This window comes from Trachurus japonicus, chromosome 9 (assembly GCF_045865225.1).
Source record: "Trachurus japonicus isolate A0001 chromosome 9, Traja_1.0".
NCBI classification, from domain to species: domain Eukaryota; kingdom Metazoa; phylum Chordata; class Actinopteri; order Carangiformes; family Carangidae; genus Trachurus; species Trachurus japonicus.
In genome coordinates, this window is record NC_140915.1 from 22,556,609 (window position 1) to 22,578,763 (window position 22,155).

The 22,155-nt window shown below is 41.0% G+C and overlaps 1 protein-coding gene across 1 annotated transcript; it reads right to left on the bottom strand.

The window, feature by feature from the left end:
* Window positions 1-916: 916 nt before the first annotated feature.
* Window positions 917-22,155, bottom strand: rasef (RAS and EF-hand domain containing). The gene is made up of 19 exons (XM_085786572.1): window positions 21,803-22,155; window positions 18,242-18,535; window positions 15,978-16,298; window positions 12,388-12,534; window positions 12,135-12,225; window positions 10,358-10,453; window positions 9,404-9,481; window positions 9,159-9,274; window positions 7,588-7,656; window positions 7,378-7,444; window positions 7,012-7,100; window positions 6,067-6,364; window positions 5,086-5,226; window positions 4,347-4,494; window positions 4,170-4,251; window positions 3,817-3,931; window positions 3,185-3,292; window positions 2,973-3,049; window positions 917-2,400 (listed from the first exon to the last, which is right to left on the bottom strand). The coding sequence occupies exons 1-19, from the start codon at window positions 22,120-22,122 to the stop codon at window positions 2,298-2,300; spliced, it is 2,760 nt and encodes a 919-aa protein (XP_085642698.1). The 5' UTR covers window positions 22,123-22,155; the 3' UTR covers window positions 917-2,297.

Genomic DNA, 22,155 nt, shown 5'->3' on the forward strand with positions numbered 1-22,155 from the left:
TGTGTGTGTGTGTCTAAAAGTTTGAAAAACTGACTGATTGAGTGGGAACCATGTGCCTCCAACTCAAACTTTAAACCTGTCACAAAATTCAGGACGATCCTTAACTTGACACTAACACAGAAAACAAGTGTCACTTTTTCTGAACCTGCAGATGTAAAACAGAAACGTGAATCTGCTCCATTTTCTTTACACTAATATATTCATTACTGTCATTAACCTTTCTGCAACACAATCCCCTTATCTAATTATCCCCCTGTTACCTCACACAAACACACACACACACACAATTCTCAGCTGCTACCCCCACCCCTCCACCCCGATCCACTACCCCACATGTTGTTTGACAAATGAGTGGTCTCGCCTCATCAAGCACATGACAATGTAAACAGATGGGAGGTGGAGATGGGGGCCGTGCTGTGCTCTAAACACACACACACACACACACACACACACACACACACACACACACACACACACACACACACACACACACACACACGCACACACACACACACACACACACACACACACACACACACACAGAGACAGACAGACAGACAGACAGACAGACAGACAGACAGACAGACAGACAGACAGACAGACAGACAGACAGATAGATAGATAGATAGATAGATAGATAGATAGATAGATAGATAGATTTTTTTTCATACCAAATCTTTCTTATAACGACTTCATTTTTGGATCTGGATGACACCAGTCTTGTGATGTTGTGACATTCACACTGTCTTTTTCTTTTCTTTTTTTTTATTGAGAAATGCTCACAGATACAAAGAAACCATAGTTACAAAGGCAGTGACCTCAACAACACAAAGAGCGCTCTGAGCCATGTGGCATCTAAAAGGTTCATCATGCTCATCTCTGTATCAGTTCAAAATCTGGACTGACGACTGATATTCTACTTGTTTAACATTTTATTTGATTGAAAATACAACAAAGGAGGTTTGGAGAAGAGCCGTGCACTTCCATTTCCACCTAGACAGGTTTGAGGGGGGGAAGGGTTCAGACGCTTTTTGAGAATCCAACAAGCATTTAATCTGAAGCATACTGACAGCTTTACACGGTGCCCTTCAGCAGCAGCTTAACAATGGTGCATTCTTATCATTATGACATTAAGACAGACTCTATAACACTTGCAGTGACAATTTGGCAAGCTGACATGTACACATTTAAACAGAAATACAGATGTGTACTGTATCAGAGGGACAGACATAAGGGCTCTGCTTCCTGACACCTCTCCTTTATGCTTACCTAATTTTCATAATTCGTACCGGATGATACAGTGACAGCAGTTATCTAAAGCAGTTGTGCAAATTGAAAATGATCTTCTGTAGGTTCAGCTTAAAAAAAAAAAAAATCTATAACACAAAGTCATCCCAGGTGGGAAGAAATGTAACACTGTGGGTAATATAATAAAGATGAGGGGTTGTTACGTTAGTCTCATATAATCACACACTGCACCAGGGTTCATCATATAGGAACAAGGAGGATTTCCTGCTTTGCCACAATTCCCAGTGTCTCTATGTTCGACAATCCATGCGTTTCACTTGCAGTAAAGTCTGGATGTTTGAGCGTGGTCACACAACAGACTTCCTTTCAGGCTATCAACATGCTACAGATACCACTTCAAACCATCTTCACTTACACTGATGATAACTGAACTCACAAGTATTTAAGTGCCACAATTCATAGCATAACCACATAAGACTCTATTCTTATTTCTCATGGTTTCTCTCCATAACAATGCGCTCTGTCACATGTGCTAATTTGTCTTCATCACATACTGTCACTTAGAAAACATGCTCATATGCTCGGCTTCACTTTCAGATCACTCTCACACATTTTACTTCACATTCACACCTTGTCTCTCTCTTTTTAGGACCATGGCCATCATATCACCTATGTGGGAGGAGCTTATGCAAATATATGTGATAGCATGATAAAAAGAAAATGAATATAACTGTCACATGGCAAGGAGGTTTACACTGACTGTGGCTGAAATGCAGCTCAGGACATTATAGTTAAATAAAATCTGAACAAAGATTAAAATCAAAAGTCATATGAAGTTGTGGGCACTCTGTTGTGATCTCACACATCACTTAATTCATATGTCAATTTGTTGTGGTTTCACAATGATTTGTTCCCATTGCTGTTCGTCTGCAGAGATCATGTCTCATTTCTGTTTTTCTCAGGTTTCTGCATGTGTTCCTCCTCCTCGTTTCACCTGTGCTGAGTTCATGTTAAGTCAGACGATCAGAGCCCAGAGCTGATGAGTTTGATCAGGTGCAGCAGGAGAAGTTTGGTTTCTTTCTCGGAGCATCCAAGCTGGGCAGCGACTGATACTGGTTCTTTTCAGCAAAGAGATCATGCGCTCTCACTTGGCTGTGGAGAGAAAAGAAACACACTTAATTCACAATGAAACATTTTCTTTACTGTCATAGGCTTTCGGCCAATCATTTCCTCCTGTCGATCACCTGACGTTATTAAAAGCTGCAGCAAAAGATTCAGCTGGAGGAAAACTTGTAAATGTGTGTTTTACTGTCCTGTCTTGAGTTTTTGTTCAACAAAACCTCTTGCAACTTCCAGTGGATACACACATGGGTTAGCATGCAGAGTATTTGCCTTACTGGATTTCTGTAGTTTATAATTTTCTCTACATACATACTCTAGCCAACAGAGGGTAGAAGTGTTACTAGGTGTCCACTCTCAGTTACAGTATAACAGAGACCAAACAAAGGTGAATACGGCCGGTTAGGCCCATTAGAGGCAGGAAAACTCCTTCACACAGACCAGCCGTCCAGCAGATACAGCACCTGTGTCCTGGAAAAGCCCAAACTAAACTGCATGAACAATTATACTTTAATTACACCTGTCTCCCATGAGCTAAAAATATAACATCTCATTCATTTCTAATTTGTTTACGGCTTGTAGACTGATTGAATCAGTTTTCTCACCGGGCCAGGTGCAGCACAGCCTCAAGGATATTGTCACCATCTTTGGCACTAGTTTCACAGAACAGAGTGTTGTAAGTCTGTTGGGTAAAGACAGAAAATCATTCATTAAACAAGAGTAAGTTGGGTGTGGATATGTGGCAGGTGTTCAACATTTCACTGATGTGGTTAATAAAATATATTATGTAAAGATGACGGTGTTCATTTGTAATTACCATGGCCAGTTTTTCTCCATAACTAGTGGGAACGCAGTCAGCTCTGTCTTGTCTAAGATCACACTTATTACCCACGAGCATGATGGGAATATCCTCATGGGCCAAATCCTGCCATGCAAGAAAAAAAAGAGGTGAAAACAGAAACAAATGAAATGGAAAACAAAATATTGCAGAGTATCTGATCATAATAATCAGATTATTTAATGTGATGAATAAAATAAAATAAAAAAAAATAAAATAGAGACAACTGCTTAGACATTAAGCACCACATTGTCTACATTATCTGAAAACACACACTGCACGCCATGCAGAAATTTCAACATGCTCACAATATAACAACAGTACATGCTTTACACCACACACTTACAATTCTGCTGCATGTAAAAAGAGAGAAACAAGCAAGATGACTTAATTTGATATTCAAATGAACATGTTAAAATACTTCAGTGTCTTATAATATGACACCTCCTGGTGTCTTGTAATAATAAAAAACTATCTAAACGAATTGCTACTACAGAAATGTGGATGAATTTCCTCTTGACTTTATTCTGCAGAGCTACTGATGTCTTCTGCTGACTACTGCGATACAGAGTCAGTCAGTAATGTTTTAGTAGCGGAGAGTTGTGCATTACCTCAATCATGTCCACCCACTCTCTAACATTAAGAAAGCTCTTTTCACAGGTGACATCGTACAGCAGCAACACACCGTCCGCCCGGCGGAAATAAGACTTGGCAATACTGCGAAACCTGAGGTGAAAGTCAAGATACACACAAACCTTGAATTATGTGGAGTGTATACAACATGTCCACTTAAGTGCTGTTCTGTGTGTATATCATGTGTACATCAAATTAAGCTTTATTTACACTTCCTAAAACTACATATACAGTATGACAAACAAAACAATACAATTTTAGCTTTACAAAAAAATAATTGAAAGGTTAATCTCACTCTTCTGTTAATATTTACACACGCGTAAACCCATACCTTTCCTGTCCTGCAGTGTCCCATAGCTGTAATAAAACAGGCTCTCCATCTACGATTACTGTCTTCATCTGGAAATCCACTCCTGAACAAACAAAGGAGTCGCAATGAAACAGAGCTGATAAAAGAATAGATTAATTAGAGATGAACAAAAAGATGGTTTTAATTCACCCAGCTCACCCAGAGTCGCGCTGGAGTTGAGTTTGAATTCGTTCTTGCAAAAGCGCAGCAGGAAGCTGGACTTTCCCACCGCAGCATCTCCGGCCAACACGATCCTGAAGGCTTTCTCTGATGTCATGTAGCCCAGGTCAATGCTGTCCTTGCGCTGCTTTGGAAGAGGCGACCGACAGGCAGAGTGAAGATAGGGAGAGTGAGCCACTAATACATCACTGATAAGATTGATGACGGCATTTGTATTCTGCAGATTGACTTTAAGTTAAATGTATTCAGTCCTTGACATTGACCACTTTGCGACTGCTTCTTCTCTTACTCCCCATCTCTCTTCATTATCAGCTCTAGTCAACGATGTGGGGAGTTTATCTTATCGCAGGTCAAGAGGGGTTAGAAATATAATAAGTAACAGCTGCTGCAACGACCGTCCTGAGGAAGGCGTCCTCTCATCCCCAAATATATCACAAGTTCACTGCTGGCCTTCATCTTCTTGAATATGTAAATTTCACATTCATTTTCAGAATGAATTGATAATGTTGACATGACAGTGGTAAAGGTTCAGGAATAATATCTGTCATTAACAACGCCAAATCTGCTCATCGGCTCTCCAGACATTTTACACTGGAGTAACATAACAGGAACGACAGTGGCCAACAGTGCGTCTTCCTCCACTTGTCCTCTCTCTGTCAAGCAAAACGTCTCTTTAAATCTCCTGTTAGATCTCTCTTTTCCTTCTTCTCTCTCTTACCTTATAATTGCCGGCACTGAGGGGTTTTCGTTTTGTTGGGGCTGGCGTTGTGTTGACACTAATGGATTCAGACGGCTTCCAGTCCAAAACTGAGCTGCTGTCCGACCCAAACGCTGACTCACCATCCTGTGTCTCCGCTTGCTATGATGTAGGCAAACATTAACATTACACTAGTCACAGAATTTACGTTACGACTTCAGGCTAAACCACTGAAAAAGTCTGTGTGTTTGGTCCTGGAAAAATACCTCGACTACTGGAAAAATAAACATGAATTTGCTACTAAGGTTTAAAGGATAAATCACACATTTCCTTTACTGACGTTGGGCATCCTCTGACTTTTCCTCTGGTGCCACCATGAGATTCATATTCATAGTCTATAGAATGAAATATTCTATCAACGACTGGATGAATTGCCACAAACCGGCCAGATAGATTCATAGCAACATCCCCTAATGTTTCATCATCAGGTCAAAATGTCAATTCTTCTTTTGAGCACTTATGAGCAAAAGTCTGGATGCTTCCATGTTAAAGCTATGGTTGGTAATCATGTCCTTCTATCCTGAGACTAGTCAATACATTATATACAGAAAAAGGAACAAAAATAATCAGTCCTCTGTGGCAGCTACAGGACTGACAAAACTCTGACCAATCCATGTTTTTCGCTCCGAGAGCAATAAAGCAATCAGATGCCTTCATGTCTAGTTCTGCCTACGCCCAATCAAGCTGCCGTCTCTCTCCCTGTCTCTCCTCTCTCTCGCGTGCACGATCAGAGTCTTAACCTACGTCTGTGGAAAAGCCACACAAGGTGAAGGCGTGGTTTCAGAGAGAAGTCTGAGGAAAGGGACTGGGACTTTTGACCTTTGTATTTTCAAAATGTGGCCTGCTATTAACATTTTCTCCAACCCTACCTTTAAACCCCCCCCCCCCCCAAAAAATGTGCAATTTACAATTTTTATGTGTCTCACTTCCTTATTGTCTTACCTCGCTGTCAGAGTTTTCTCCCATTGTGCTATGATGGTTGACATGCTCCCTTCTTTTCCCCACTCTCTCGTCCTCCTCTTCTTCTTCGTGACCCTTGACCTCCTGCTCGGAGTCGTAGCCTCCGTGCGACCCTCTGAGCGTAGACAGGCCGCTGTCCATGTAGGTCTCGGGGAGGCTGTCCTCCTCACACTCACTGCTGAGTCTGCGCCTCAGGCCGGGGTCACACATGGCCAAGGCCAGCGTGTCACAGCTGGGTCGTTTACGGAACAGAGGGTAATCCTCCATACGCTGGCAGACCCTGAGGAGGAGGTCAGGTAATAAATAATCCATGTGAATAACACAAGGCCCAAGAGGGAGATTACAAGAATAGCCAAACTCTTATCCTGGGGCAATATTTTGTTTTCGTCACGACACACTAATTCATTCACTTTAAGAGAAAAGACACTTGTTCCCTATCGACTTAAGATACAAAAACCTGTTTAACATACAACTATTAGAAATAACTGGGCCTCTGTACATCCTCTTTAACTATACGAAGACCAAACCTTTGTCCCCTGAGTCATATTGTTCAGCTTGTGTGCTCATCAGCTTGGACAGCACCTTAAATAAATATCTCACAGCATATTCAACATTTACTTTACTGCTGTGTAAATAGACAGTCATCTGTTCTTGGAAAAAACAACAACAACTATAATTGGAAAAGCACCTTGATTTAAACGCTTTCAGCCTGAAGGTTCAAGCCTTTTGAATATATTGTGAAATAAAACTAGTTGATCATCCTAAATCTAGTATAAATCATTAAACCTCTGCTGTTGATGCAGCTGAAAATATTTTTTATAAGATAAATGTATGTACAGAGTAATCCAGATTCAGACTATTAGAATCAATTAAACTATTAATTGATGAAATATACCATAAGCTAATAGTGTATCATGCATGTCTTACTTGTCCATTATTGTGAACGGTGAGCTGTGACAGATGCTTTTACTTCGGCCTCTGTTCTTCATGTCTCCTGGTGATTCACTGTTACCAGACTGTAACAAAACAACCAGTAAAAATGAGTTTCCCTTTGTTTGTGTTTCATGAACATACAGTGACACTGACATTGTTTTGCTAAATATTGTCACACAAGCAGTAACATTTCCTTTGGAAAGTGTTGCTTAACATCTCTTGGTCCAATCAATCTTTTTCACATGTTTTAATTATATAAATGGGTTTAAACCCAAAAGATTAAATAACTTTAGTGTCTTTTATGATCATTTTATAAACAGAACTCTTATTTATCTATTTTTATTAACTGTGCAGCTTTACTCTCATGATCCTCTCCAGAGTGGCCCTCAGGCCATCGTTGGTGTCGTGGAGCTTCCTGTTGGCTATCCTATCAATACACACAGAACAATAAACAATATTACCGTTTATCCTAGAATACATTTCCTGTTTTTCATTTATTTTCAGTACTGGAAGATCCCTGGTTGAAAAGCTCAACAAGGGGCAGTGAGTGTGTGTTACTGTTGAACTTACTGCAGCATCTCGATCTGACTCTCCAGTATGTCTCTCTCATCCGTAAAATGTTTCATGAGCTCCTCGTCCCTGAAACAACAAACATTCATCAGCACACTTGTTGAATTGAGATGAAAAAAAAAAAAGTTTTAGCTTCACTGGCTGCACAAAACAGAGGACTACACTAGAGTGAACTGTGTCAATGAATACACTGATTGTGTTAAAATGTAGACATTTAACTGGTGAATAATGGGTGTGGATTTTGCTCTGTTTCTGCTTGATGCATTTTCAACCTTAGCGTAAGAAAATCTAAATAACCAAGCCCCTAACTTTTACTATGCTGTGTTTATGATGCTTTTTTTGGGTGCATGTTGTTCGCTTGTTGATATCTTATATGATATGGTTTGTATTTCTTCAGCTATAATGAAAAGTATCTGGATACCCTCACTGTGACGTTGCTTTGGTGACACACAGCCATGAATTTGGGGGGCGGAGCTTCTCAGGAAGCATTGAGGGGAGGGGTTTATTTGTTTTGCTGTTGAGTTCACACATAAACAGTTTTCTCCAGCCCAACTTACTCTACCTTTAAGGGAAGTAATAATTGTTTGTTTTCTCTTCTATTAGTTGGTGTCTATTTAAAAGTTAAGTAGCCTATCATCATATCCATGTCACACTCACACACAAACTCACATCCTAAACTGACAAGAGGTCAGTTCTTGTGTTTTCATGCCTGTGTCCCAGTTAATGTCACTAAACCTGAGAGCTATCATCTTTTATTCCCCTTATCCAGTTCTGCAGTAGATTCCCTTATTTATGAGTATCACCAGACACACCCAAACATGGAGACTCTGTGTGATGAGATGATCCAAGCAGCAGTGTTATCCTGCTGGTGACTCTGTTGCTAAGTAACACTTCTGAAGAAGTCATTGTGTGTGTGGAGTCGCTCCAGGATATCCTGTTTCAGCTGTGAAAAAGCGAAAACATCCCTTGGGAATGAGCGGGTCGGAGGGGGGCATGATCTTTGGCAGGTATCTCTGTCTCTCTGTATGACTCTGTCCTGCTCTACAGACATTAGCATAGCAGCAGGGTTTGTTTGTAAAGGGCCCAGATTGATATACGTGAACAACTACTTTTAGTAGTTTCATAATTTTGAGTTCAAGTTTAGTATGGTGGAAGGCAGAGTGCAAATACTCACTAATTTCAAGTTTACATTCATCAAAAACCTGTTCTGCAACTTCACGTCATCAGTAATTATAGGTTTAGACTTTTATAGGTCTCAGTGAAAGTGAAGTGTGTTTGCATGTGTCTGTGTGGGTAATTAATTAGACATGTATGATCAGCAGAGGCAGTTATAGAAACACGGGACTGATAAAACATGATGATGATGATGATGAGGCTTGTTAGACAATGTGTTGCAAAGTGGATCTTGCAAAAACCCAAGGAAGAACAAGGGATTGAAGCTCAACTCTGAAACACCAGTCAAGATAAATCCAGTTGAAACTGACTCTTAGTAAAGAAAGCGTGTACACACCAGCACACAGCATAGTATGTACAAAGCAAAAAAACAAAACAAACAGCTATAACAAATTCACCGTTCAGAGTTGATGCTTTGATCAGTTATCTCTGTCTTCAGTGAGTCCATATCACTATGTAGTAAAGCAACTTTTGTCTGAGATCTCAACAGATCCTGTTTTAACCGCTGATTCTCCTGCAGAGACAAAGTCAAGACACAAGAGTGGTGAAGAGCTGAACATGAGAGATGTATGTGAAGCTACAAGCAGAGAGATAAGTAAGAAAAAATATGTCCAACACCTCAAACAAAACTTTTTTGCCTCACCAGCGTTATCTCGTTTATCTTCTTCTTCAGCGCCGGGCTCTCGTCTTTCACGGTGATGCTCTTGTACCTTTCCTCAATCTGATACACAAGTTCACATATTTTTGGATTTAGATCATTTGACTGCAGTTGCAGAGATTCAACAATACAATAACCAAACACATAAAACTGATGTCAGTAATTGGAAATCATACTATCTATTTTTCTTGTTGCTGATTTTGAAATATTTTCCATACTGTATAACTAGAACACAATAACACCTCCAGAAAGGAAACTGTGCTTTGTAACTATATTTTCCTACATTCGTTTTTTATTTCTTATACTCTGGCTGCAGCCCCCACAGCTCACTGCTTCCCATACTAATGCCGTTTCAATCTATTGAAAGTGAGGCTTATTTGCTCAGCTGACATATAATGTATTTTCATGAGGTCAAGAGAGGAAATCCGCCCTGGTTGAACTTCTCGTGAATGCAGTCAGTGTTCAACGTTATTATTTTTGCAAAACTTTGTTTTTTTCTAAATATGTACTGTGCATTTGTATTGATATAGGTCAAGTGCCTGCTCTGCTCCAGCAGTGCACTTCTTCTTATGGTGTCTCAGGTCAGGTCCCATGTCACTGGGGTAGTAAAACACTGCAACATTGTGCTGAGTGTTTATTTTTAAAGACCTCTCTATCTGTAGCAATATGCAGCCTGAGGTTTCATACATTTATTTCTAACAGATGTGGATATATAACCAAGAAGAAATAAATTCATTTACAAAATCAAGTTAATATGATACATATTTTGCATATTATCTATATGCTGTGGCTGAAAACAAGTCTCATGGTGTTGGCGTCGCTGATTCTGGACATGTACATCTAGATATACAAAATGTGACGACAGGACTCTGTCTAGACCGACAGTGTTGATAATAGGTTAAAGTGAGACTGGAAAGCAGTCAGAGGTGAAAAACGTACCTTCTGCATCTTCTGGATCTTACACTGAAGCTCACACACTTCAATTTCATAACTTCTCCGTAACTCGCTCAGTGCAGCCTCAGTTCGCTTCTTCTCCTACACAAACACATACAAACATAAAAATACAGTCAAATATCATTAAAGTGTGTGTGTCTCTAGTTACGTCATATGATAATGTTATGTGTGATATATTAGGACAGGTTTTGAAACTTGGATGGAGGAAATCAATAAGTGTATCAGCAGCTGTCTATTTGCGGTTTCCTTTCTTGTAGGTGTCAGAACATGAGTGTGTGCACACATTATTACAGTGTGACACAGGTGAGTGCCCTCTAATTTTGTGTACTTTTTGCAGACAAAACAAACAGCAGCCCCCGAGTCAGTGGAGTACACTTACATAAGTTTATACACACACACCAGCAGGCACAGAGATATGAGAGAGATAAAACAGAGTTTATGTTCCCATGGAGTCTGGCTCTAAAACACCGTAAGGAAACATCAGGACCACACGTAAAACGAAAGGGACGCCGGTCGAACAGGTCAGATGGTCTGATACATTGAGCAGACGCTGGGGTTGTTCTCACTTTTCATGGAAAGCCAAACATTGGTAGAAAATCTTATCATTGTACACACCACACTGTTTGATTTCTTTCACTTGGATTCCTGGAAGTAGAGAAATATCAAACAGTTTAACAGCTGGAAAGGTTTCAAAATAAAGGCTGCCATGGCAACCAAACTCACTTTACTTTAAATACCGGTATGTAAAACTAATGTCCATTACACTCATCCAACCATTCACTATTCCAGTGTAGGCCTACCACCCCAGGACAGGACATCCAGTCTGACATATAGAAACAAACTACCATTCACAGTCACATTCACACCAGCTTATATCACTGACACGTCAGCCACAGCGTTGCCAGAGCTCTCTATACATATGTATTTACATAACATCTCATCATGGAGCCTCTCAGTCTACTGGCATATACACTGTATGAGGATGAAGGGACAATGTTTAAACATTTCAACTTGACAAAGACTCGACTGTCATCAGAACATTGTCACTTTAAACAAATTTGTTGTTTCAGCAACACAGAAAACTGCATAAATTGTCTGGTTTTGCAATTCATGCCCTTAATCTTAGTTCTTTCATTTTGATCTTGAAAACTGAGCCTAGGACATCAACACTGAACCCTTCATACACCCTATTATTGAACAACCAGGACAGCAGAAATATGCACCAGATCAAGTTATAATCTTATTTTAAGAGAGGAACAATGCTGCCATGCATGCAGCCATGTTTAATTTATAACTAAACACACCCTGATACACAAACTAACAAAGCAACCTAGACCACATAACTTCCAGGCTTTGTACATGTGGCACCATGCTGTCCCTCATGTCTAAAATAAAATTACAATTACAGTAATCAGTAACAACGTTTGCCTGTATTTGATGGTGAGGGTGCCTTCAGCCCATTATAAAAGAGGCTACACCACCTTTATATGTCCATGTTCTACCTCTGTGATCCACTGAGTTAGGAAATCCAGAGGATCAGCAGGTGTGTCTGCGTTTGGATCAAATCGGATATTCACCAGCGTGTTTGTTTGACATGAGGGAAGAGCCAAACGCACCCTGCTTATTGCGTAGCTTACACAAACCAGAAAGACAGAAACACCTAACAGCAACCAACCTGCAATAATAAAGCAAAAACACAAAGCCATGTTTCCTGTGGACATTTGAATTTTCTGAGTGTGATATGTTGGTGAGCTTGTCCCACCTGCTCCCGTGTCTTTCTCTCAGCAGCATGAATACGTTGGTCCATCTCCTCCTCCATCTCACTGAGCTGCATCGACGCCTGGTCCTGTGCTCTGCAAAACAACAACAACAGGATAATGACACTCACTAATGTCTGGAAACCTTTATCCCACCATCATCTTCCAGTGCTGTCACATTTACCTGACCTGCATGTTTTCAGATATAAAAAACACTCAGTGTATGTATATGTGTATGCGTATGTGTGTGTTTTTCACCGTTTGATGGCATACGCCAGGTTCTCCATCTCTGAGTTTTGCTGTTTGATCTCCTTGGTGAAGTTGATGATGATTTTTTCAAACTGAGGAATCAGCCTGGGCTCAGTCAGGCTGATGTTCTGGTACAACGTCGCTGCTTGTTCATGTCTGCAAGAAAATCAGGATTTGACATCAGCTTTCATGTTGACTGAGATGTTGACTGCACTATTTTCTTTGATAACGCTTCAGGACTAAAGAACAATTCTGTTTAGTTCATTTGAAGTCACTGAAGCACACGGAAAACGATTATTTATTCACAACACTCAACACTTTGTATTTCGCACAAAAAAACCAAGCACTGGGTGAGGTCAGGATACTTGGTGTTGATATGTTCAGATTTTTATGGACTTGGAGTAGGCTGAACACTGATCTGCATCCTGCTGTGTGTTGCTATTGAATCAAACCAACCGAAACTGACTGAATTATGACTAATGGATTGTGATTATTAGTAGAGGAAGAAAGCCATGGACTATTATTATTGAATGACGCACAGAAACCATTATCACAACCAAAATCAAAGCATATTGTGATAGCTCTGATTAATCATTTTTGTTGGGCATGTGCAGTACATTTTACTAGTCCTGCTATACTGTACTTGTTCCTATGGAAAACACATACCTTGCATCAGTGACTCATTTTTATCTAGTCAATCAGTTGGTGATTTGGTCAAACACATTGAATTTTGATAAACATTTTAATTTCCCAAATATAATTCAAAACAGACTGATAGAACTTGCTGTTACGTTTGATACCTTCTTTGTTTTCACTTTGTTAGTTTGTTTCCATAACTCCTGGACAGAGAATACTGGTCCCATGAGGATACGTCAGTGTGAAGTTTAACCTCTATATGAACAACTTAACCACACAGTTTATCCGGTGTATGCTGCCCTGAAGCCATCACAGTGACAAAGTGTCCTGCGTCACAGCACGCAGAAGTAAAAGTGGGTCATAAAAGTGTGAGTGTGGGTGTTTGCCTACTGACAGGATGGACGGGCTCTAATCCTGAGCATATAGACTCTGCTGCTGGTCTGTCAATAACTCACAGTGACACATAGCTTGCTGCAGCGTCATAAGCTGTGACACACAGAGCGATCATGACAGAAACACACACAAATAATCTAACGTCAGACCAGCAAAAGTACAAAATAAACAGAAGTAATTATTAGTTAGTGGTTGACGTAATCTAAAGCTGCTGAAAAACAGGTTGCTGTCCTTTCTTCCTGCACAAAACCTAAAGTATTGAAATACATGTACTGGACCCAAACAAAGCATTTTTGAACTGGGAATTCTGTTCTCTTCTTGTAATCCTTGTTTGTTCTGTTCTGACATCAAAAGGTTGTGCTGTACTTTCATATACATCAGACATTTAGATATGAATCTATGAATAAACCAAAAGGGAAAACATGGAGTCATTTCATGTAGACAAATCGTGTTTGAGTGGACAGCCTGACCTCTTATAGTCTTAGTCACTGTCTGAGTCAGCTGAGAAGCCGAATAATATAAAACAAAATAGACAACTCGTTACATTAGCCTTCTCCACAAAATATTCTTTCTTCCCCTGGAACACAGACACTTGTCTGAAGTGAGTATTTTCCAAGTTGTCATCTGTCAGCTGACTGTTGCAGCGGAGACTGTAACTGTTTGAGGATAAGAGAGATTATTTAGAAAACGGCACCACTGTGACAATCAATGTCCCAATGCTACGGCACGGCAACGCGTGGATGAGTCCCATGCCAGGCCTGAGGCAGTTTTACACACACAGACACACACGCACATGCACACACACACACACATACACACACACATCCCTGAGCAAACACCTTGGTTTTCTACAGAGCTCTAATTCTACAAAGGAAGTTGTAGATGTTGTTTAAACACAAGCAAATTTTCAAGAACTCTCAAATTAAATTAATTTCGGGGAAACAACGTTATTCATTTACTGGTCATGAGTCTGTATAATGTTTAGACCTTTCAGTAAGTGACAGAATTTGTTGCTTCAGACACATATTGGTCAGAAAAACAACGACTGAGGTTTGATGCCTGGCTCCATTAAAACACATGATCATAAATTAATTAGAAGACAGATCAGATAAATTAGAGATAACCTTGGCTTAACTGTAGCATACAGCAAGCTGTTTGTGTGAGTTATGGCTGGTTTCTACTCTACTTGGTAATATTGATGGTCAAAGGATGCTTTCTTTGAGGGATTTCATGCAAGACAAGCTTGAGCTCTCAAGACATCACATAAAACATACAGAGTTGATGCTCTGAGAAATCTAAAAACTCAAAACAGTGCTGAGGATCACTGGTCTGGAAACTTGAAAGACCTGCCAGAGAGAAGTCTGGCATACTGAACTTTAAGCGTGGAACAAATGTACATTAAGTTATATTTCCTGCTGCAGGCAATTTATGAAATATTTTGTAGACTATATCTATTAACACAAATAATGACAGGGCAGTTCTATAAATAGTGCAAGAAAGAATTAACATTTTTTAAATGGTGTCTCTCAGCGTTCAGTTCACTCAGTTAACATGATTGTCCTTTTAGTTACTTAATCATGTTATCAGACTTACAACTGATGATGTTTCACTGTGATGTTATTTAATGCATGTAATGTAATGTTATTTGTTCTCTATTCCCTCTATGGTAAAGCTACCAACACATTGGTCCTTATACTCAATGAGAGTGACCTGCATGTCATCAGCTGTGAGGTCATTGTCTGATTTAAAATATAATTTGAACATGAATGATGTGTTTTGCTTTAACTGGAGAAGTAGTATCTGAACACAGTTTATTACAGTGAGCATCAATCTGGTTATTTGAGCATGACTTTTGAACTATTTGCAACATCACTGATATTTAAAAATAAATTCTTGTTATTCTAATCTTGATTTCAACTATACTGAATCATGTCCCCTAAAAAATCAAAGGCTCTGTCTGAGGAGAAAGGAGGGTTTGATGTTTCTCTCCATGTTTACCAGACAGGACAAAAAAATATTATTCTACTGATTAATCTGTTTTCTTGATCTATTTTTTTGTTTTAATTGGTGGAAAAACATTCATCACAATTTCACATAAAGCCCTTGTTTAAAAAGAGAGTAAGTTAAGATCCTACACGTCTATCTGCTGCTGATCTGACGTTCACACAGGCCGATGACACATTTCTGTTATTCACCATCACTCCTGTGAAAACAACTCCTTTACCTGGCTTTGGGCTATGAAGACAAACAGACACTCAAGACAAATACATTTTCAAGACTCATTTTCATTCTCTGTTATTGAAATCAAGCAAACTTTGAAATATGATCTCTACTCCAACTTTCCCACAAATTACTGTTCTCATTAATTTCTCATTTCCTTTAGAGCTACCTCTGGTAATATAATAAGTGCCCTGGGCTGCGGTGATCATCAACCACTATCAGATCACGCACACTGCGCTCACTGTTGAACACATTCATATCACCTGAGGATTTTCATAGGCCTATAAAAAAAAACACATCCATCCCTCGGTAGGCCACAGATACTCTGACGAACAGGTGTGCGCCCTCACCTGGGGATGAACTTGGACTGGTCGCCCATTCTGGTCTCGAAGTCCTCCCAGGCGACGGACACGCAGCCTCCCTCCAGCTCCATGTCCTCTCCGTAGCGGTCGTGGAAGCCGCTGATGAACTCCAGCAGAGTGACGGTCCCGTTCTTGTCCACGTCCAGTCGGTCAAATATCCGGTCCGCCTCGGCCGCGGGCACCTGCAGCTCCGCGCAGATGGTGAGGAACTCGTTCCTCTCGATCTGGCCGGAGTTGTCCACGTCGTAGGTCTTGAAGAGGTTGCGCAGCCGGTCCTGCTCCTCTGCGCTCATGCCTTTAATTGGCCGGCTAAAAATAAAATAAAAAACAATAGTACAGCAAAAGGGTCTTTCAGTAAAAGTTAAAAAGTTGAGCACCCAGAGGTGTCAATGTTTTATTCCCTGCACACCGGCAAACCAGACAGTATGACTAACATCCCAACTTCCACACTCGTCCGCGCTTTATCCAAACATGTCGACCGCTGTCGGCATTCAGCCTTCAAAAGGTCTGAGCGAGTTAATCCGTGTCAAAGTTCTCAGTGCTCAGTGGGTCAAATGCTCCGGTGTCTCCTTCAGCATCAAACCATTTTCCTGTTTGCAGTAGCAGCCACTGTGAGCACAAAATGCTGCTGCGTCTCACTCAGGTAACGCGCCAAGCATCACCTGTGTGTGTCGGAAGTGTATATGTGCTCTCTCTCTCTCTCTCTCTCTCTCTCTCTCTCTCTCTCTCTCTCTCTCCTCTCTCTATTTACTTAACCACAATGGTCTGGGCTTGGGGCCAAAAGCAAGTGCTTTCATTGTGGGAAGAGGGTGATTACCTGAGATGGACTGAATGGAAATCAGACACCATCAACCTGTATAACCTTCCAACCTCTAATATACGAGGTATAAGAGGAATTTAAGACACTCCGACACTGTTGTGTTAGTAAAATGACATCAGAAGTTGTTTTATTGCCTTCATCCAATTCATCATCTGCATATCTCCATAGACATAAGCATTGGAACTTGGGTAGGCTCTTGAAAATGAAATCTCGATCTCAACGGGTCTTTTTTACCTGGTTAAATAAAGGCTAAAAGGGGCTCTGAGCCATTTCCTATAGCCTAACTCTGTGACACCAGTTTAACTGCATTTATAACAATTTGAAGATCTTTCACTGATACAGGGGATTATTTATGTCTGACTCCCTTTCACAGTCCCTTTCACTCCTTTTTTTTTTTTGAACAGGTGTTGTCAGCACAATAGGCCTTATTCAACTTTGTCTCCCCCAGTTATCCCATGATGAAATGCAGATTTATTCAAAATCAAATGCCTCTAGCTCTGTCACAGTATCAGATTTTCAATACACAATAATTGAGGTCAAAATAATTCACAATAATGATTTTCATATTATTTTCATGTGTCATTTTACAGTATCCATATTTTAGAGGAGATTTTTCAGAAAAGCGATAAATCTGGTAAGCACTTGATTTGCAAAGTCAAAAGCATATGTGACAGTGGTGGTCCTGTCACTATGCCTCTAATTGATCATGTGCCCTGGCTATTTGGCCAAGGGGATGTCCCTTTGGGTGACTGGCAAGCATGCATGACTCTTACTGGGGAGGTGTGGGTTCAATCCCCGCCCGGGTCCTCTTCACCTTGCCACACATAGAACAAGTGCACTGCCGGGTCAGGTCCATCCATTTTTTTGGATAAGCACTTAATTGTGTTGTGAGGATTTGCTAATTTCTATAGCATTTATGAATTTGGTGGTGTTGTGTACATGTTTATCAAAAAGGATGAAGATGTTTTCTGGATTTGCTCGTGTTTTGTCCATTTGCATACATTAAGATGCAGTGCACTCACCATAGAAAGCAGGTTCTATACAGGAAACCAAGATTCATTTGCAATTTTTACTGTTGTGAACTTTAGAAGTAAATTCAACATTAAACCTGATACCTTAATATTTATAATGGTGGACCCAGATTTTCAGTTTTAGTACTGGGTAAAGTGCACCTGAATTTTGTTCAAATGTATTTTCTTAATGTTTGACCACTGAAAAGCAATTCAAGGTAGTTGAATCTGCCCAACAATATCAAACTGTGTCATCTGCATACAGACGAACAGTACCATTGTTTAATGATTAAAAATACTGTTGGTACTGTTGGATGAGTCCAAAAACCAGCAAGAGAAATCTCGTACATTACACTCCTCAGAGTACATTTTCAGTAGTTTGCCAGGCTCTGCGCTGAGATGTATGGTAGTTTATCTCTTACCTGGATATGACCTGTTCCTCCTGGTTTGGAAAGTCGTCCACATTTGAGGAGCGCCTGTCCTCCCCGAAACGGTCTTGGAAGCCGCTGATGAACTCATGCAGGGTGACGGTTCCATCGTTGTCCACGTCCAGCCGGTCAAATATACGGTTTCCCTCAGTCGGGGGCACCTGCATCTCCGCACAGATGGTGAGAAACTCTTCCCTCTCGATCCGCCCGGAGTTGTCTGTGTCGTAGGCCTGAAAGAGGGCACGCAGCCGGTTCCGCTCCTCTGTGCTCATTGTCCTCGGTGGCTGGCTGAAAACAAAACAAAGCTGTTGCTGGATGTAACCCCTGTGATGTCACCTAAAGGTGTCTGAAAGGCAGTTTTGAAGTTCAGAGTGGGCTGCTCTTGCTCTACCATCGCCATCTTGGCAGTGCTTAAAGGGATATTTCAACATTCTGGCAAATTCACCCATTGCCATAATCCCTATAGTCATAGCAGTAGGTTTGTTACCTTTAATTGTCGGCGTAAACTGTTTTTGATCAGCGGGGCAGAGATACAAGCTGCTCAGCTAATGCGATGGAGGCATATGGTATTTCCAGGTTACAAAGCCTCTAATTAATTCGATTAATTTTTTTAATCGAGTCCCGGCCCTAATAATTATACGTTAGTTATCCATAGTATTAGCTGAGCAGCTTCTGCCCCGCCGATTAAAAAACAACTTGCACCAACAATTAAAGGTAACAAACCCTACTCCTAAAACTATAGGGATTATGGCAATGGGCAAATTTGCCAAAATGTTGAAATATCCCTTTAAGTCCACCTAACTCCTATTCCAAACACTAACGAAGAGGTGGAGCCTCTGTGGTAGACTTCTCTGAATGAAGTACACACACTCACCCACCTGTCACTCAGTTATATAGACCTTCAAGTCTTGATAAAATGTATAAACCAAAGTGTAAGAAATCTTTGTGCATTTGTTACAAAGGGTGAAATTAAGTGTCGAGACTGAAACCAGCCTCAAGCAGTCATTTGAGGAGCTGCAGTTTCCGGTACTTAAAGCAGATATCATCGGCACGGCCGTTTCGGCTAATGCTGTGTTCAAGGCAGGCTTTTGAAACCGTAAGTTACAGCTTCAAGTCACAACTACGACTTGGTAGCGTTCCAGGTAACCCGTAGCTCGTGTTTTTACCGTCCTGTTGTCTGTGAAAGTTCCCTATAACGGCCACTCGTAACTTCCGACCCGTGAACTCGTACCAGATCGAACTGGTATGACTTCACAGGAAGGAAAAACACAAAGTACGAGTTTCCTTGAACGCACCATGAGTTAGCAGCCCCCGCCCTTGTCAGGCATCAATTGGTCCTCGTGCTACGTCACCACATTCACGCGCATCCCTTGGCTGCACACACAGCCCTTCATGCCGTTCTCTCCCCTCATTGGATAACACTTGTATCCCACAAGGAAAATTTTCTCCTCGGGTTACAGCAGAGCAGAGTGACGGAGAGACTCGTGTTTAGGCTGAAATACTTCATGTAAGTGATTGCTGACGGAAAATAGGACTATTTAGGACTTATATTAACAAAAACATTCCACTGATATCTGCTTTAAGAGTTGGTTTCGCTTTTTTTTAGCCCCAGAGCTTAAACGGATAGTTCAACATTTTGGCAAATTGGCCATAAATTGCCATAATCCCTATAGTCATAGCAGTAGGTTCGTTACCTTTAATTGTCGGTGCAAGCTATTTTTAGAACAGCGGAGCAGAGCTGCATGCTGCTCAGAGCTACGCTATAGAGGCTAATGGGATTTCTTGGTTTCAGCAAGCAGCCCCTAGCCTGACAAGCCAGACTATATCATTAAAATGTATAGTCTGGCAACGACCGGTAGCCCTTGGCTCAATCCAGGGAGCGGGATGAAGGCTGTCTTTCAAACTGCCTCTGCACCAATAGGGTAGCGCTACGAATCAATCTAATCAGAGCAAAGAGCAGGATGACATTAGCCTGACAAGCCAATTAAAATGTATGTCGTCATCGCGTTAAACCCGCCCAACGACTCTCTAAACAGATAGAGCGCTGTGATTGGTGAACACAAACAGTGTTCGAGACTCAAAAAGTTCCTATGGCTCGTTTCTAGACCCACCTACGGAGCAAATATATTTGCTGCCGCTAGGGTGCGTCTAGATTTCTAGGCTAAGCAGTCTCTGCCTCGAAAACAACTCTGTCTCGTAACGTTCAGTTATTATCTCATAGCGTGGTGAATGTGCAAGTTACACCTTGTCCACCAGAGCGTTTTGGAGTTATTGGATTGTGTATTTGATGAGTTTGATGAGGGAAACCAAGAAATCCCATTAGCCTCCATAGCGTAGCTCTGAGCAGCTTGTGGCTCTGCTCCGCCGTTCTAAAAATAGCTTGCACCGACAATTAAAGCAGATATCAGTGGAATGTTTTTGTTAATATAAGTCCTAAATAGTCCTATTTTCCGTCAGCAATCACTTACATGAAGTATTTCAGCCTAAACACGAGTCTCTCCATCACTCTGCTCTGCTGTAACCCGAGGAGAAAATTTTCCTTGTGGGATACAAGTGTTATCCAATGAGGGGAGAGAACGGCATGAAGGGCTGTGTGTGCAGCCAAGGGATGCGCGTGAATGTGGTGACGTAGCACGAGGACCAATTGATGCCTGACAAGGGCGGGGGCTGCTAACTCATGGTGCGTTCAAGGAAACTCGTACTTTGTGTTTTTCCTTCCTGTGAAGTCATACCAGTTCGATCTGGTACGAGTTCACGGGTCGGAAGTTACGAGTGGCCGTTATAGGGAACTTTCACAGACAACAGGACGGTAAAAACACGAGCTACGGGTTACCTGGAACGCTACCAAGTCGTAGTTGTGACTTGAAGCTGTAACTTACGGTTTCAAAAGCCTGCCTTGAACACAGCATTAGCCGAAACGGCCGTGCCCCTGATATCTGCTTTAAAGGTAACGAGCCTACTGCTAAAACTAAAGGGATTATGGCAATGGGCCAATTTGTCAAGATGTTGAACTATCCCTTTAAAGCTTGGTTTTAGCACAGGGGTGTTTTCAGTCTGAATCTCTGCTACATCCTGGAAACCAAACACTTCCATTGTTACTTGGACCAAAAAGGAAATCAACAGCACACTTATTGAATTGACTTTCAACATGACAGTCAGATTAGTTTATCAATAACGGTTTGGACTGGAGTAAAACGTAATGCGATTAATGACAGGAAAATTAACAGCTTAACTGTTGCTGTCCTGCTAATTCTTTATTTCAAAAATAACTCAACATGGATCCTTTAATTAGCCTGTCCTTGTTAATGAGTGTCAAACCTTTGAAACTTCTGTGTTAAGATGACATTACCACAGAATTAATTATATTGAAAATGATTTTGGTCGAATATCATATATCAGGATCCATGTTATAATGAAATACTTTCTTGGTTATCAACATGCTCAAAACATGAATAATGACACATTGTACATTGCCCTGTGGAGACTACTCTAATTTGCACTTCTGTGTATGTTGAAAGACAGTTCATTTCTTAATTGTATCTCTACATCTCTCACCTGGATTTGACCTGGTTCTTGTTATTTGAACATTCCTCTTCGGCTGCTGAGTGTTTGGCCTTTGCCTTGGTGTCATCCTCTTCCTCCTCGTGTCGTTCTTGGAAGCCACTGATGAACTCCTCTAAAGTCACTGTGCCGTCGTTGTCGACATCCAGGCGGTTGAATATTCCCTCTGCCTCTTGGGCCGGGACATTGAGCTCCTGACAAATAGTGGTGAATTCATGTTTCTCAATCCGCCCTGAGTTATCCACATCGTAGGCGTGAAAGAGCGCACTCAGGCGCTGTCGCTCTTCCTTATCCATGCCCTTTGCTGAAGGCATGGTTTTGCTTTTTAACCTCGAAGAAAACAACTG